Below are 16,001 nucleotides of genomic sequence, written 5' to 3' on the forward strand. Positions count from 1 at the left end.
GTGATGCCTTCGAAATGCTATTTTTTCATTTACTGAGGATGCATGAAAAGACCAAATGCACCAAATATTTTTGCAAAGCATAGGAGCATTTTTCTTTTTATGGTAAACAGGCTATGGAAAGAAATTTTCTAAATCTCTGTTGAAATTCAGAGGCCTTTACTAATCTTTTTTGAGTAAAATTATTCTGCAACGAGTTCCTACAATCACAAACTTTCACAAGAAGTTAGATTACACAGAGAATTCATCTGAGAAGACACTTCTGTCAGAACCTGTATGCAAAGAGAGGAATGACTAAACATAAACTTTACCCTCCTCTATAGAGGGAATGATAAATCACTGTATTATCTTTCTTTCTCAATTTTAATATGTATTGTCATAAAGATCACCTTCACAAGCAAAACCGCTCTCCTTTATTTTCCTATAGCAGGAAAGAGAACACACATGAAACATAACAGGAAGCTCTGTTGCTCCAAAGATATTGTAGGATTGGATGATACGAAAACCTTCACCAAACTTGGGACCAAGACACCATTCACACCTGGATGTGCTGAAATGGAGAAACATCAAGTGAACATGTAATAAATTTCTACCAAAGTAAAAACACTGTCGCTTGGCAAGATCCAAAGTACTATAACATACAACCTTTCTCTTCATTGAGCTTATCCTCTAGAAGTGGCACTTACAATCAAGTGAAAAAATATATGCTCAGGGTGCTGTGGCCCATGCCTGTAGTCCCAGTAGCTTTGGAAACTGAGGCAGGAGGATCACATATTTGAAGCCAGCCTCAGCAACTTAGTGAGACCTTAGGGAATTTAGAAAAACCCTGTCTCAAAATTAAATAAATAAATAAATAAATAGGAGTGGGGATGTGGCTCAATGGTTAAGCACCCCTGGTAAGGACAAAAAACTTAAATGTTAAAAGTGCCAAATAATGAAGTATACACATGTGTAACACAATATTACTTTTCTTAAACAAAAGTATTATGTATAGTTTCTTAGACAACTCTCCATATTGATATATTTTGTTTTACTTCATTCTTACTAATAGCACATTTGATAATTTGGGTAGACCACAGTTTATTTTACCACTCTGTTTCTGATGCACATTTAAGCTGCAGTTACTATCCCTGTAACAGACTTGTGTTCACAGGTAACTACTTCCATAAGCCCAAATCCTAAGATTTTTAAACTGCTGTTTTAAGGGGTAAGTAGCAAACTGTCAAATTGCTGTCCATGAAGCTTCCAGCTGTTTACAGTTACCACCAACAGTAGCCAATAGTTCTGTCTTCAGGCAGGGAAAGTCAACACTGTATCAATCTTTTAAAAGTTGATAAGACAGGTAAGTTAAAAAAAAAAATCCATTGTTGCTATTTCACATTTTGGTTCCTTGATTACTGTGAGGTTAACATTCCTCTTAGTTATCTGCTATCTGTATCATTCATGAATTAACTGCATATTCCTATTACTTACTTTTCTCTGGGTTATATATCTTTACTAATTGATCTGTGGAAAATGTACATGTTTCAACTTTTTATAAGCATTGACATATTTTATTTCAGTCAATGACTTGTCTTTTTTAATTTCATTGATGGTATTTTATATTTGTGAAAATCTCTCTCTTGGATCCAATTCATAAACTTTGCTTTACTGTTTGCATTTCTGTGGTTTATTCAAGGTGTCTTTTCCTGTATGCCATGAAGATAAGTCTCCTGTACTTGCTTCTAAAAGCTTCAAGGTTTTGGTTTTCATACTTAAATTTTTAACACTATTGGAAATGATCTTCATAAATGATCTTTGTGAATGGTGGTGACATATGCCTAGCAGAAATCTAATTTTAAATATTTTTTTTCTCTGAAAATGAGCAAATGCCTCAGCAACATTTATTGAAAAGCCTTTCCCTCTGGATCCACAGTGCCATTTTGTCAAATATTGAGTTTTCACATATGCATGAAAACAAAATGACTGGGCTATGTTTTCTTCTTCCATTACTAAGTGTGTCCTTCCCTCTACCTAATACCAACCTGTTTTACTTTCTTTAGCTTTTAATATAAAGTCTTGAAAGCCCCGTATGTTAGACTTCTTTTCCAGGTTTGCTCTGGCTATTTTGGAGCCTTTGCTTTTCCATGTACATTTTAGAATCAGACCGTCAAGTTCCTGAAAAAATTCTATTAGGATTTTGACCAAAAATGTATTGGATTTATAACTGTATTTGGGAATATCTGCTGTATTTTTAGTATTGAATATGTATCCCTCCCCTTATATTCAGACTTCTTTACTTTTTCATTGTTTAAATTGTTTTTCATAAATATCGTGCACATATTTCACTTGATATATTCCTATACATTGTTTTTACTATCATAAAAATATCTTTTAAAGATTTTCTTTCTATTTAATGTCTGCTTTTAGCCATATCTCCTTTTAAACTTATGCTACAGACATTGCTATTATTATCATTTCAGAGAGATTATGTTTGCTTACTTGTTTTTAAATTTCTGTTTTCACTATTCCTTCTTACATTTTGGACTTTGTTTTTGTAGTTGTTTTCCTTCTTTCTAATGCATATCCTTAAGGAAAATCTATTGAGAGTAAATTCTCTGTTTTGTTTTCCTCCAAAAACACCATTCTTTGTCTTTCTTTTTTGAAAGGTAGTTTTGCCAGGCAGAATATAATATTTTTTCAGACACTGTTGTGCTGTTGCTGACAGTTCCTCAACTGTTACTTGTGGTTTTCTTCCAGCTGATTTTGGTTTCTTGTCTTTGTCTTTAGTGTTCTTCATTTTCACTATGAGGTACCTTTCTGAGCCAGTGCAGAGCTGTCTGTGAATTCACACCTTTCATTACTTCTGAGACTTTGCAGCCATCATCTCATCCAGTGAGGACTCTGCTATTCTGTTCTCACTTTCTGGCTCTCAAAGTCTATGTTAACTCTTTTCCTTCTTTACTTCCTGTCTCTGTCTTAACTGTGATTTTTCTGCCTCTTTCTTCATGTAGATATGACCTATTGTTTAACTCATGCACCAAGTTGATTTGAAGTATTACATTTTTAGTTTCTAGAATTTACTTTCGTTTAAAGTTTCTTTTCCGTATTTTCCTGGCCACATTTGATAACCTCTTACTTATTAACTATGTTTAAAATTATATTTTATTTCTTGAAACATTTACATATTCTATAAATAATACTAATATCTTAGATTCTTGAAGATTGGTACATGTTAGTTGTTTCTTCTGGTTTTTATTTTTGATGGTTTGTAAATTTCTTTAAATTATGAGATAATATTCATTGAACTTAAATTCTTGGAATCTTTGCTGTATAAATCGAGAATGTCCAATACATTGGTGGTTTTTTGCTCTGGAACCATGTAGGACTTCTTTGGGTCTAGCTTTAATTCAGGAATCTCAGGTTCATGTTCCCAACCTTGTGGTGAATCTAAATCTTTACAAGTTGGGTTTTGCTTCTTTAAAACATTTTTCCCTTGGAGAATTTAAAAAATTTTTCTTGTTTGCAATAAAATTTCATGTGCTTTGAAATTTCAATATATTAAAATTGAAAACTTCTTGGCTTGGTCCTTTTTTTATAGATAGATCTTTAACTATTTTTTTTTTTTTTACTTTTCTTTAATGGTTGCTGTGTTAGCTTTGCATCACTCTAACAAAATGCCTGAGTTATTCAACTTGTAAAAAGAGAAAAGGTTTGTTTTGGCTCACAGTTTTGGAGGTGCCTATTCATAATCAATTGGTCCCATTGCTTTGAATCTGTGGTGAGGCAACACATCGTGATGGGAGCAAGTGGTGGAGTAAAATCACTCACCTCATGGCCAGGAAGCAAAGAGAATGAAGACAGAACTGGACTCCTGAATCCCGTCCAAAGGCATGTCTCCAATTACCTAGTCATCTCTTGGTGGGCCCCACCCTTTTAAGGTTCCACTACCTCTCAATGGAGGTACTATCTTCAGAACCACACCAATAACCCATGGTCCTCTAGAACATTCAAGATCCAAACTATAGCATCTGCCTTTTGTTGAGTCAATACTGGTAATTTAGACATTCCAGGGAAACTTGGGCATACAATAGTATTTATTAAATCAATAGTTGATTTACTTAATACTTAAGTAAAAATGGTTTCATGCTATCTGAAGGAAATAAGAAACAAGCTTAAGTGAGCTATAAGTATGTAGGGGTTTAAGAATTCTAGTCCTGAGATCAGGTAATGACTCTACAATTGGTCATGGATACTGGAGGAGAGCAATTGCTTTGTCCAGGTCTCTATCACAGTAGAGCAAACATTTTCCCTGGGTGGAGGAATTTTTTTTTTTAAAGAAACCACTTCTATGTACTTAGTAACTCATAGAAAGGATTTATGTAACAGCTGTGTAAATACTGTCAATATACTTCAGCAATCCACTCTTTATATTGGATTTATATAATAACTTGAGAAAAATGGCACTAAATTCAGACTGTATTATTATCCCTGAAAAGTTGAAAGGGGCAATTTGAAGAATTGTGTGTATGCTTTTGTAGATGATATGCTGGTGTGTGTGTGTGTGTGTGTGTGTGTGTGTGTGTGTGATTTAGTAAAACTGTTATTTGGCCCCTAATGAAGAAATTAAATTTTTTTTTGTATTTGTAGATGGACAGAATGCCTTTATTTTATTTGTTTATTTTTATGTAGTGCTAAGGATCAAACCCAGTGCCTCACACATGCTAGACTCTGCCACTGAGCTATAGCCCCAGCCCTTAATGAAGACATTTCAGATACTAAAAGGTGTACTTTGGTCTGAAGTACTTCAGAATTTACTCACCACATCAGTAACTTTTGAACTTTTAGTGGGATCTTATCATAAGAACCAAGTAGATCATTTTTGACAATGAACAAAGCACACATGTGAGTAAGTTGTTGAGGACTATTGAAACAATTCTCGACCCATAAACTACGATGAGTGAAAGTATTCTCAAGCTGGATTTTTGTCAGGTTAAGCTTCAAAATTCCAGGTGGAAGAAAAAACAAGTAATTCCCATCAATAATCAATTTGTCAAGTGATCTGTAAATAAAGATAATCTCATTTTAAAGATATTTATACAATTCTGTCCCAGCGTTCTTAAAAACTGGCAACAAATTTAGTGGCAAGGAAAAAACACATGTGTATTTAAGTATTTCCTTAAAATCAAGAGAATTTACATATGAAACAACTGAACTAATATATTGTTACACAAATAAGTACACTTTGTGTGCTCAATTGGTGCCTGTGTTTGGAAGGTCTTTGAATGGGATCATCAGTATGGAAAAAGAAATAATGTCCACAATCACAGGAAGACTAACAAACATTATATAATACGGTATAAAAATACATACAGAAAAAAAAATGCTTTTATAGAAAATTGAACATCAACATGTATTCTGTCATTCAATGGTAATAAAACCAGTGAAATTTATGCCATCAAAATGTACCACGTGCTATGTTATGCTTTGACTTTTTCAACACCCAAGCCCTTAAGTCTTCACTGTGTCAATTGCTTTCAATAATCCTTGGTCCTTTATTCAGAAAACCAGCATGACTGATTTTCTTATTTATCTCCTTTCTAATTAGTGCTGGAAGCAGACAGAAAAGTATCTGTTCATGAGGGACACATAAAAATCGAAGTCAAAGGCCAACAAAATTTCATATGCATTAAAGGTGAACCGGCTGGAAAATGGAAGTTAGGCAGTGAGCAAGGGGCTTCTAGGTTCTCATTGACAGTCTAGTCTCATATTGTGACCCTTACTAAGAGTATTAAAATGTGTTTGAAGGTGGTATGTATTTAAAACAGGAAGAGGCTAAGAAGATAACAGAATTCTTCCAGTTTGACCTTGTGCCTCCCATGGTCTGGTACAGGTGAGCAAGACTCCAGGCTGTTTTGGTCCTGAAGGAGAGAACTAGCATGCTCACTTTTTCCTCTGCATCAAACACAAGCCAACATGGCAGAAGCAGAGAGTCTGGCTATGGGCTGAATATTTATGTCCCTCTTAATTCCTATGTTGAAATCTTTGTCCTCAAGGTGATGACATTTGGAGGTAGACCTTTTAGGAGGTGATTAGGTTGGGGTGGACAGCCCTCATAAGCAGGATAAAACAGGCTTCAGTTGGCTCTTTCTATAATGGGAGGCAAGAGGGAGAAGGTGGCTGTGTACGTGACAGTACACCCTAGCCAGACACCAAATTCACTTGCATATTCATATTGGGTTTCTGGGCTTCCAGAACATGAAAAATGAGTTTCTGTTATACACAAGGTACCAAGCCTACAGGACATTGCTGTAGCAGCCCCCGCTGACAAGGACAAGTCCTGTGTGGACAACCAGAAGGAGTGTGGTACATGCAAGGGAAAGGCCAGCAAATGTTCCCAGGACATCCATGGTGAGGACCCAGAAGTTTGGGTGCCCTCTTCCTATTTATGGGTTTGGGGGAGTTAAGCTGGCCAAACAATATTTGAAGCTGGAAGACCCCCACATCCAGTTTCGAAGTTGAGCACTCTGGGGGCAGAGGAGTCTCCTTGAGACATCACTGACATTCTGAGTGGTGACATTCTCAACTGCCATTGGGCAAGCAGAAAAGCTACCAGACGAGAAAAACAGACACATTGCACAGGACAGTGGCCCTGAAGCAAGCACTCTCTGTGCAGAGACAGATAAGAAGTTGGGGTGGGAACAGGAAAAACAATGAGAGTCAAATGTGTGCACACTCAAACATCCAAATGCTTTCTTGAACCCAAATGCATGATTTGTGAAATAAAAGATTTAAGTGGATAAACAGAAGAACATGATCTTTGTGGAGATCCAAATCAGAAGCCAAGTAGAAGGCATGATTCAGAACAAAACAAAAGTGTAAAGAAAAATCATGAGGAAAAACGTAGGTGACACTGAAGATAGATCCAGTAGACCTAATATATAAATAATAGTCATTTCGGGAAGAGAAGTAGAAAAAGATGGAAGAGGCAATCACTTAACGTATTGTCTTAAAGAAGTGTGAGCTGGCTGATAAAGAGTTCCCTGAATCCAAGGAAAGACAGATTTACAAAAGAAAAATGATCCACTCTTAAGCATAACCTTATGGAATTGCTGAAGATCAAAGATGATGAGAGAACCTTAAGGCTTCTCAGATGAGAATAAGAGCCCCTTACAAAGTAAGAGCAAACTGGCGTCAGGCACCTGGCCTGCCATGCTGGAAGATGGGGAGGAAATGCTGATGGAGAGGGAGGGCTGCAGAGCCAGATCTTTCACCATTGATGACATCCTTTGTCTGTTATCTTCAAGATTCAGAGAAAAAAGCTACTAACTGGAGAAAAGATCTTCAGGGGGGCTGGGGATGTGGCTCAAGCGGTAGCGTGCTCGCCTGGCATGCATGCGGCCCGGGTTCGATCCTCAGCACCACATACAGACAAAGATGTTGTGTCCGCCAAATACTAAAAAATAAATATTAAAATTCTCTCTCTCTCCCTCTTTCTCACTCTCTCTCACTCTTTCTTTAAAAAAAAAAAAAAAAAAAAAAAAAAAAAAGATCTTCAGGAACACTCTAACCCATCAACGACTTAAAACAGACATCTTTCCAGATTCAAGATGAGATGAAAGAGGAGACAAAGCAGCAGCAAGCAATGGATCTTGAGATAGACATCATTACCTTAGGTACGTGTATGACTGCACATATAGTGCGATGCTATATTGTGTACAACCAGAGAAATGAAAAGTTGTAGTGCAATTGTGGACAATGAATCAAAATGCATTCTATAGTCATATATATGTAGTTAGAATAAATAAATTAATTAAAATAAAAAATAAATTTAAAAAAGTATGATACTGACCTAGAAAGACACAGAAAAACTTCGACTTTCTTTTTTATTAATGTGAGAACCAGAGTTTAATATTAAAACTACATTAAGTATTATGAGCATTTTATAATGTGTATTTCCTTATAAAGATGCAAAGATAAGAGCCGCTCTATGAATTTTGTAGCTCACATTTTTCATTGCTTGCTACTAAATAAATGAGAGGACTCAAGTTTCTCCATCACAATCGTTACCATATCTTTAAGGGAAACATGACTTTCTTTGTACTTACTAATCCCCAAATACCTGAGTTTCTGGATATCATTTGGAATAGAAGTAATTTCATTGTAGGAAATATCAAGTTCCTCAAGATGGGCCAAGGAAAATAACCTAAAACAGAGAAAACTAATTGTAAATATGACTATCTATTTGTCATAGTTGGGAATAAAAGAATCAGATATTTAAGTTAATAGGTGATAGTACAGAAGTTGTACCTTGCTAATATCTTGACATTTATGTAGACATCTTTTCATTAGATATGAGGTAATTACTTTCTAAAAATTATTTATCTATCCAGTGAGACTTGTTTGAGATATTTGGAGTGGGTGAAGCCCCATTTAGAAAAAGGCACCTGAGACATTTTTAAAAGCATTTAAAACACACACACACACACACACACACACACACTCACTCCATTTTTCGTGATTGCTGTATTAGTGTCCTCAGGCTGATATAACAAAGAACCACAATCCAGGTGGCTCAAAATAACAGAAATTTATTCTTTTGCAGTTCTGGAGGCCAGAAGGCCAAACTTCAGATGTCATCAGGCTGATTCCTCCTAGAGGTTCTGAGGGAGAAACCGTCCATTGCATATCTCCCAGCTTCTAGAGGCTGCCTGCAGTCCTTGGGGTCCCTTAGCTTCTGACATCAGAACTCCCACCTTGGACTTTGTCTTCCTATAAGGATACCAGTTTTTGGACTTAAGGCCTACCCTAATTCAGTATGACCTCATGGTAATTTAACTAACTGCATCTATGAACTGCATCTATTTGGAAATAAGGTCACATTCTGAGTTTCCGTATGGACACAGATTGTTCAGTCTACTCAACCCAGTTGCATTAAGACTTCCATGGTGAAATACCTTCGATCATTCTTTCCACTGAGATAAGTTCCTATAAGTAAAAACCAAAGAATGCCAAGACTTTATAACAAGTAATGCAGTTATAAGAACTGAAGAATACTGTTATTCTGCCACAAGCCCTGTCTCCTGGGGCATGGGAGTAGGAATAACTTCTTGAAGACTGGAATTGAAGGGCTCAATATATAATATTTATCAAAACCGCTTGTGAAAATCCCCCTTTCTGTGTGTGCTATCCTCAAATGTCTTTCTGATTCCCTATAAATAAAAGATGTAAATGTATTTGCATGATTATTAACTAAGGCATCATTAACACGGTATTTCACTAACTTTTTACTATTTTAGCATGACATACAAAGGTCCCTAGGACCTGGCTCCAGATTACTTGTCTATCTCACCTTTCACACTCTTCTCCATTGTCCCTGTAGTCCAGGGACAAATTTTATTTGCTAAAATTATTTTATTTGTTAAAAATTATTTGCTAAAATTCTCTGCATTGACTAGTTCTCACGTATTTCCAAATACCACATGTATTTTCCCCAACACTTGACTTGTCTTTCAAGTTTTAAGTCTTGGTTCAGATATTAGCTCTTCCAAGAAACTACTTCTGACTCTTTCAGAGTGGGAAGATTTCTCTTCTGTACTTCTCTGCTTGCCTCTATCATGGGACCTGTAGCATTGGGCAATAAATGCTTGCAATTCAAATATATTTTATTTTCTTGTCTCATCCTGTCCTCCCCCTTATTCTAGTTCCAGGCTTTCAGGTGGATGATATGTCCTAATGACTGGGAAGTTGAATAAGGCTGGTGGGCAGCATCAAGGAAGCAGCTTAGGTTCCAGAGTGGGACTGACCTCATCTGTATGTGATTTTAGAAAGCAAATATGTCTAGACAGCCTCAGTTTGTTCTGGTACTCTATACACCATTAGCACCAACCCTGTCCCTTTTTTTTCTTTAGGATGTATAGAGTTCTTAACACTTATTTCATTGCTTTATTTACCAGCACGTTATTGTGCAATAGGTGCTTAGAGCCCTGCTGCTAGCTTGGAGGAATAGGCTATCATTAATAATTACATGTTTTAATGGTTATGATCAAATAATAAATATCATTTATTAGTAGCATACTGTATGTTTATGCCAATTTAGAATGTTCTTTCACCATACTATTGCAAGGTTGTTATCCTTTTTTTTCAGGTATCAGATATGTGGAGACAAAGAAACTTAATCCCCCCTTTTAATCTATAACAATATGGGAAAACAAAGTATGCAACATCAGTTGTTAATACAGAAAAACCAGCTGTTTGTATAAGTTCTCAAGATCAGTTGCCGGGTATTTTGTTCTGAATAGATTCTCTTTCCCAAAGAAACTGCCTGCTCATTAAAGCAAACTGAATCAGACAAGGAAAGCAAACATTTGGTTCTGATAGTTAAAAGTTACAATTTTCTATGTCATTTTTATTCTGCTAGCCACTGAGAAAAAGATAAGGACTTTTTTTTCTTTCTTGAACTTTTGTGATAGTTATTTCTGCATAACCTCAGGGTTTGATTCCCAAAAGTTGTTTTGGTAGCAAATAGTATTTGTTTATGAAATATGTGTTTTTCTCTGTTCACGAAAGGTTGTAATGACAACACCAAAACAAGCTTCTTTCCTTTTTTGGTTTCCTTTTCTCTCTTATCTTCTCTATCTAAAAATTTTGGGGAAAGAAAAAAAACTTTGGATTTTAAAGTTATTTATTATCTTTCATTTAAAATCAAAGAACTTCTCATGATTGCAAAATTCCAAACATGACATGGGACAATTGACTATACATTGATAGTCTCTAAGGGGCATGGCTGGGATGATAGTTCTTTCTGCCTCTAAAACATGGGCCTTCCTGCATCCATGTTGCTGCATACCAGATGCCCCACCAGGTCAGAGCAAACCATCAGAAACAAAAATGCGGCCTCTGTGAATTGGTGCTCTTACCAAATAGACTTTTTTTCCTCATTAACTTTTAGTTCACCTACATTGAAACAGTCAGCTGTTATATAATTTTTTAAATGTTGGCTATTTCATTTTGATTTTGAAATTTAGATCAAGGGAAAAAGAAAAATCTGTAGAAATCATTAAGAGAATGTAAAAAACAATTTACAAGGTTTTCTTATTTTCTAACTTCCAGATAGAAACTGAAGTTAAGGTTAAGGGTGCTGAAGTTAAGCTTATAGCATCTAAGGGGCAAAGCTCGCCTCTGACAGTCCCTAGCCTTTTCAAAGATGCCATGTTGAGTCTCATGAAATCAGAAAGATCTAGTGAGGAATAGGAAGATAATAGTGAAAGAACTTCATCAGAGTTTTAGAAAAAGTTTAAGAAGTCATCTAAATAATATATCTTAGAAAAATGTTTTTTATAATATGGAAGTGATAAGAAAATTTAGATAATAAGACTAGAAAAAGGTGATCTTCTAAACATGTTTTTTTGAGGTATTTGTTTTTTTGTTTTTGGTACTGGGGGTTTAACCCAGGGGTACTTAATCACTAAGTCACATCCCCAGCCCTTTTTATTTTTTATTATGAGACAGGGTCAGGCTAAGTTACCTAGGGCCTTGCTAAATTGCTGAGGCTGGCTTTGAACTTGCCATCCCCCTGTCTCAACCTCCCAAATTGCTGGGATTATAGGCATGTGCTATAAACCTGGCTCTTAACTTTTTTTTTTTTTTTTTTTTTTTTTTGGTACTGGGGATGGAACAAAGGGCACTTTACCACAGCCTTTAAAAAGTTTTTTTATTCTTTGACAGGGTCTCACTAAGTTGCTGAGGGCCTTACTAAATTGCTGAGCCTTTTCTCAAACTGGAAATTCTCCTGCCTTAGCCTCCCACATCATTGGAATTATAGGCATGAGTCACTTGGCCCAGCAAAAAAGTATACATCTTGATTTAAATTCTAATATTAGTTGCTTATTTAATAAGTACTGCTAAATTTTATTTGAACTGCTAAATGTATACTACTAACTGCATGCTTTCTTCAAATGTCCTTTTTAAATAAGGCCCACCTGAATATCCCATTTAAAATTCCACTCTCACTTCCTTATACCATTGTATTTTCTTCTTTTTCATAACACTACCTTTTAAGTTACTCCATTTATTACCTAGTAGGCACTTTATTTACTGTGTATATTACTTATTCTGTGAATATGTGGGATTCAGAAGTGATTTTATATTAGCTTTCTATTGGTGCCATTTAAATTGCAACATTAACTTTGTGCCTTAACGTCACACAGATTGATTGTTTTACAGTTACATACTAAAATTAAGTCTTCAGCCAGCTGCATCCCTCTCTAGACAATCTGTGTCTTGCTGGAATTTGGTTCCTTCTGGCTGCAGCACTCAGGTCTCTGAGCTCCTGTTGGCAGCAAGCTAATGACCCTCCCCAGGTTTTACAAACTGCCGCATTGCATTCCTTGACTCATGGCCGCCTTCCACCTTCGAAGCAGCAAGAGCAAGTCCGAAGTTTGCCTCCTTGTTTAAATCCTGCCACTTCCCTTCCATTTTTAAGAGCTCATGGAATTAGACTGGGTCCATTTGGATAATCCACAATAATCTCCCTACTTTTTTAAATCAGTGATTAGAAACCTTTTGGTCTCTAGTCTAAATTCCTCTTCCATGCCATGTAACATATCCATGTTTTGTGGAGATTAGGATGCAGACATCTCTAGGAACAATTATTCTGCTGATCATAGTCCATCCTAGAGATTTACCTCTACCCCACCTGCAAAATACCTTTAGAGATCCCAGACTCCCCTAGGTCTCATCCTGTTACACTGTCAACTCAAAGTCCAACATCTCATCTAAACTCAAACCCAAACTTCATGCTTTAAAGCAGGTGGAGGTGAGTTTCCAAACTTAATCTCTCTGGGGACACAATATCTTCTCTATTGGTAGTCTATGAAACTAATGCAATGTTATCATCCTCTAAGACACAATGGTGGGCAGGCACAGAATAACAGTTACAGACATTCTGGTTCAAAAGGGAGAAAATGAAAAACTGAAAAGCAGTTACCGACCCTAAGAAATTTTAGGAATCCACCTGGGTAAAGTCCACTTGCTTCCAAGGCAGGGAATCATCATCTGCATCTCACAGTTCAACCCACTGGCTTCGATGTCCTTCCCTCCTGGCTCCTGGCTCTGCCTCAGGCATCAGCTTTGCTCCCTTAGCTCAATAGCAATACTAAATCATTACAAGTGTCTTCAAACCTCCTTTTTAAGCATCATTCTTCATACAATCAAAGATGACCGTAATTCAAGTCATTTCAGAGTCATCTCCCTCAACTGACACATAATAGGAGTTAAATTTTTTTGTTAATAAGTGGGTTTCCGGTTTACCCACCCACAGGACTGCATGTTTGCCATATTCATTCTCAGAGCCTGCTTCTGGTTTTAGGAGATAGGGTCATTCCTCCTGTTCACGACCAGGATCTCCACCTGTGCCCATGACTCCTTTCCCTTCCACCTCCTGTAAGATTGTGAAGTTCTGTCCCATCAGGCATCCTTCCATACAGCCGGCCAGTCTATTTTCTACTGATTCCTTTCCATCATTCTGTGAATATGCCTGAGTCTTTTTTTTACGGGGGGTGGGGGGTACCAGGGATTGAACTCAGTGGCACTCAACCACTGAACCACATCCCCAGCCCCATTTGTATTTTATTTAGAGACAAGGTCTCACTGAGATGCTTGGTCCCTCACCCGTTGCTGAGGCTGGCTTTGAACTCTCAATCCTCCTGCCTCAGTGTCCCAAGCCTCTGGGATTATAAGCAAGCACCAGTGCACCAAGCTTCCCAAGTCTTTTTTTTTAAAAACTTATTTTTTAAAAATTATATATGACAGTAGAATGCATTACAATTCTTATTACACATGCAGATCACAGTTTTTCTTATCTCTGGTTGTATACAAAGTATATTCACACCAATTTGTGTCTTCATACCTGTACTTTGGATAATAATGATCATCACATTCCACCATTATTTCTAACCCCATGACTCCTCCCTTCCCCTCCCACCCCTCTGCCCTATCTAGAGTTCGTCTATTCCTCTCATGCACCCCTCCCTATCCCACTATGAATCAAAAAAAAAAAAAAAAAAAACCTAACAAAAATGTTTCTAAGATCCCATGTTCTTTCTATCTTTTATTGAATCTCTCTCCTCCTGGTACATCCAGATTTCTCCAAAAGGTGGACTCTATACTCATCATTACCAATTTCTCTCCTCCCCTTCTCTCTCAACCCACTACAAACTGGCTTTTGTTCCTACCATTTCACTGAAACTGTTCTCAGATTTAACCCGAGTTTTTCTGTTGTATTTGGTACTGTTAGTCATCCTTTTCTGAAGTAATCTGGCTTCCACGGTACAACTGGTTCTCTTTGTGCAATTTGACAGTTTTTCCCCCTCCATCTCTAGAATTTCCTCCTCATCTGTCTTTAGCTGAAATGTTGATGTTTCTCCAATTCCTCTACATATTCTCACTGCCTTCAGTTAGTATATATTGTTAATTCGAAAACTTTATTTCCAGGGGTTGGGATTGTGGCTCAGTGGTAGAGTGCTCCCCTAGCATGGGCAGGATCCGGGTTGGATTCTAAGAACCACATAAAAATAAAGGCATTGTGTTGTGTCCATCTACACCTAAAAAATAAATATTAAAAAATTTTTATTTCCAGCACAAAACTCTTCTGTGGTTCACTATGTCTAAGTCCAATGGTGGGATAGAAAATAACTCCTGACCAACATCTTGATCTAGGGTTAAATGCATTATTTCCCTCCCTTCAAAACTCCTTAACTTTAATCTGGTCTTTGTTTTGCTTAAAACTAATTGGGCTTCTCATGGCACTTATAATATACATTTCTTCATGTGACCTCCAAAACTTGATGGGATGTAGCCATTTTCAAACACTTGGCCCTCACCTGGGGCCACATGCTCATCATTCCCCAAACCAGGCTGGCTTCCTGGAAGCCTTTGAAGGGCCAGGCTCTCACCCACCTTATTTCCACTGCATAATATATTCTTTTCTCTATTCTTGGCCTAGACTCATATATGTCTGCTAAATGTCATTTCCTCAAATAATGTTTTCTTAGCAAAGCAATTTAATTCATATTCCTTCTTCCCTTCTTTTCATTCATAATCCTTAGAATATGTATTTATTTATTTATTATTAGTTGTTCAAAACATTACATAGCTCTTGACATATCATATTTCATACATTCGATTCAAGTGGGTTATGAACTCCCATTTTTCCCCCGTATACAGATTGCAGAATCACATCGGTTACACATCCACAATTTTACATACTGCCATACTGTTGTCTGTTGTATTCTGCTGCCTTTCGTATCCTCTACTATCCACCCTCCCCTCCCCTCCCCTCCCCTCCCATCTTCTCTCTCTACCCCATCTACTGTACTTCATTTCTCTCTCTTGTTTTTGTTCCCCCTTTCCCTTCACATCCTCTTATATGTAATTTTGTATAACAATGAGGGTCTCCTTCCATTTACATGCAATTTCCCTTCTCTCTCCCTTTCCCTCCCACCTCTCGTCCCTGTTAATGTTAATCTTCTTCTCATGCTCTTCCTCCCTGCTCTGTTCTTAGTTGCTCTCCTTATATCAAAGATGACATTTGGCATTTATTTTTTAGGGATTGGCTAGCTTCACTTAGCATAATCTGCTCTAGTGCCATCCATTTCCCTGCAAATGCCATGATTTTGTCATTTTTTAGTGCTGAGTAGTACTCCATTGTGTATAAATGCCACATTTCTTTATTCATTCATCTATTGAAGGGCATCTAGGTTGGTTCCACAATCTAGCTATTGTGAATGGTGCTGCTATGAACATTGATGTAGCAGTATCCCTATAGTACGCTCTTTTAAGGTCCTCAGGGAATAGTCCGAGAAGGGCAATAGCTGGGTCAAATGGTGGTTCCATTCCCAGCTTTGCCACGAATCTCCATACTGCTTTCCACATTGGCCGCACCAATTTGCAGTCCCACCAGCAATGAACAAGTGTACCCTTTTCCCCATATCCTCGCCAGCACTTGTTGTTGTTTGACTTCATAA

General features: G+C 37.1%; 1 protein-coding gene across 1 annotated transcript in view; it reads right to left on the bottom strand.

Moving 5' to 3' along the window:
* Positions 1 to 228: 228 nt before the first annotated feature.
* The window catches only part of LOC143411440 (leucine-rich repeat-containing protein 63-like), a 40,463-nt gene continuing 24,690 nt past the window's right edge, over positions 229 to 16,001 (bottom strand). Inside the window, exons 7-10 of the mRNA XM_076872222.1 lie at positions 8,099 to 8,182; positions 4,799 to 5,038; positions 387 to 547; positions 229 to 269 (exon numbers count right to left, since the gene is read on the bottom strand). Coding sequence (XP_076728337.1) covers positions 229 to 269; positions 387 to 547; positions 4,799 to 5,038; positions 8,099 to 8,182 — 526 coding nt within the window. The remainder of the gene's footprint in view (positions 270 to 386; positions 548 to 4,798; positions 5,039 to 8,098; positions 8,183 to 16,001) is intronic.

Source organism: Callospermophilus lateralis, chromosome 12 (assembly GCF_048772815.1).
Source record: "Callospermophilus lateralis isolate mCalLat2 chromosome 12, mCalLat2.hap1, whole genome shotgun sequence".
Classification (NCBI taxonomy): domain Eukaryota; kingdom Metazoa; phylum Chordata; class Mammalia; order Rodentia; family Sciuridae; genus Callospermophilus; species Callospermophilus lateralis.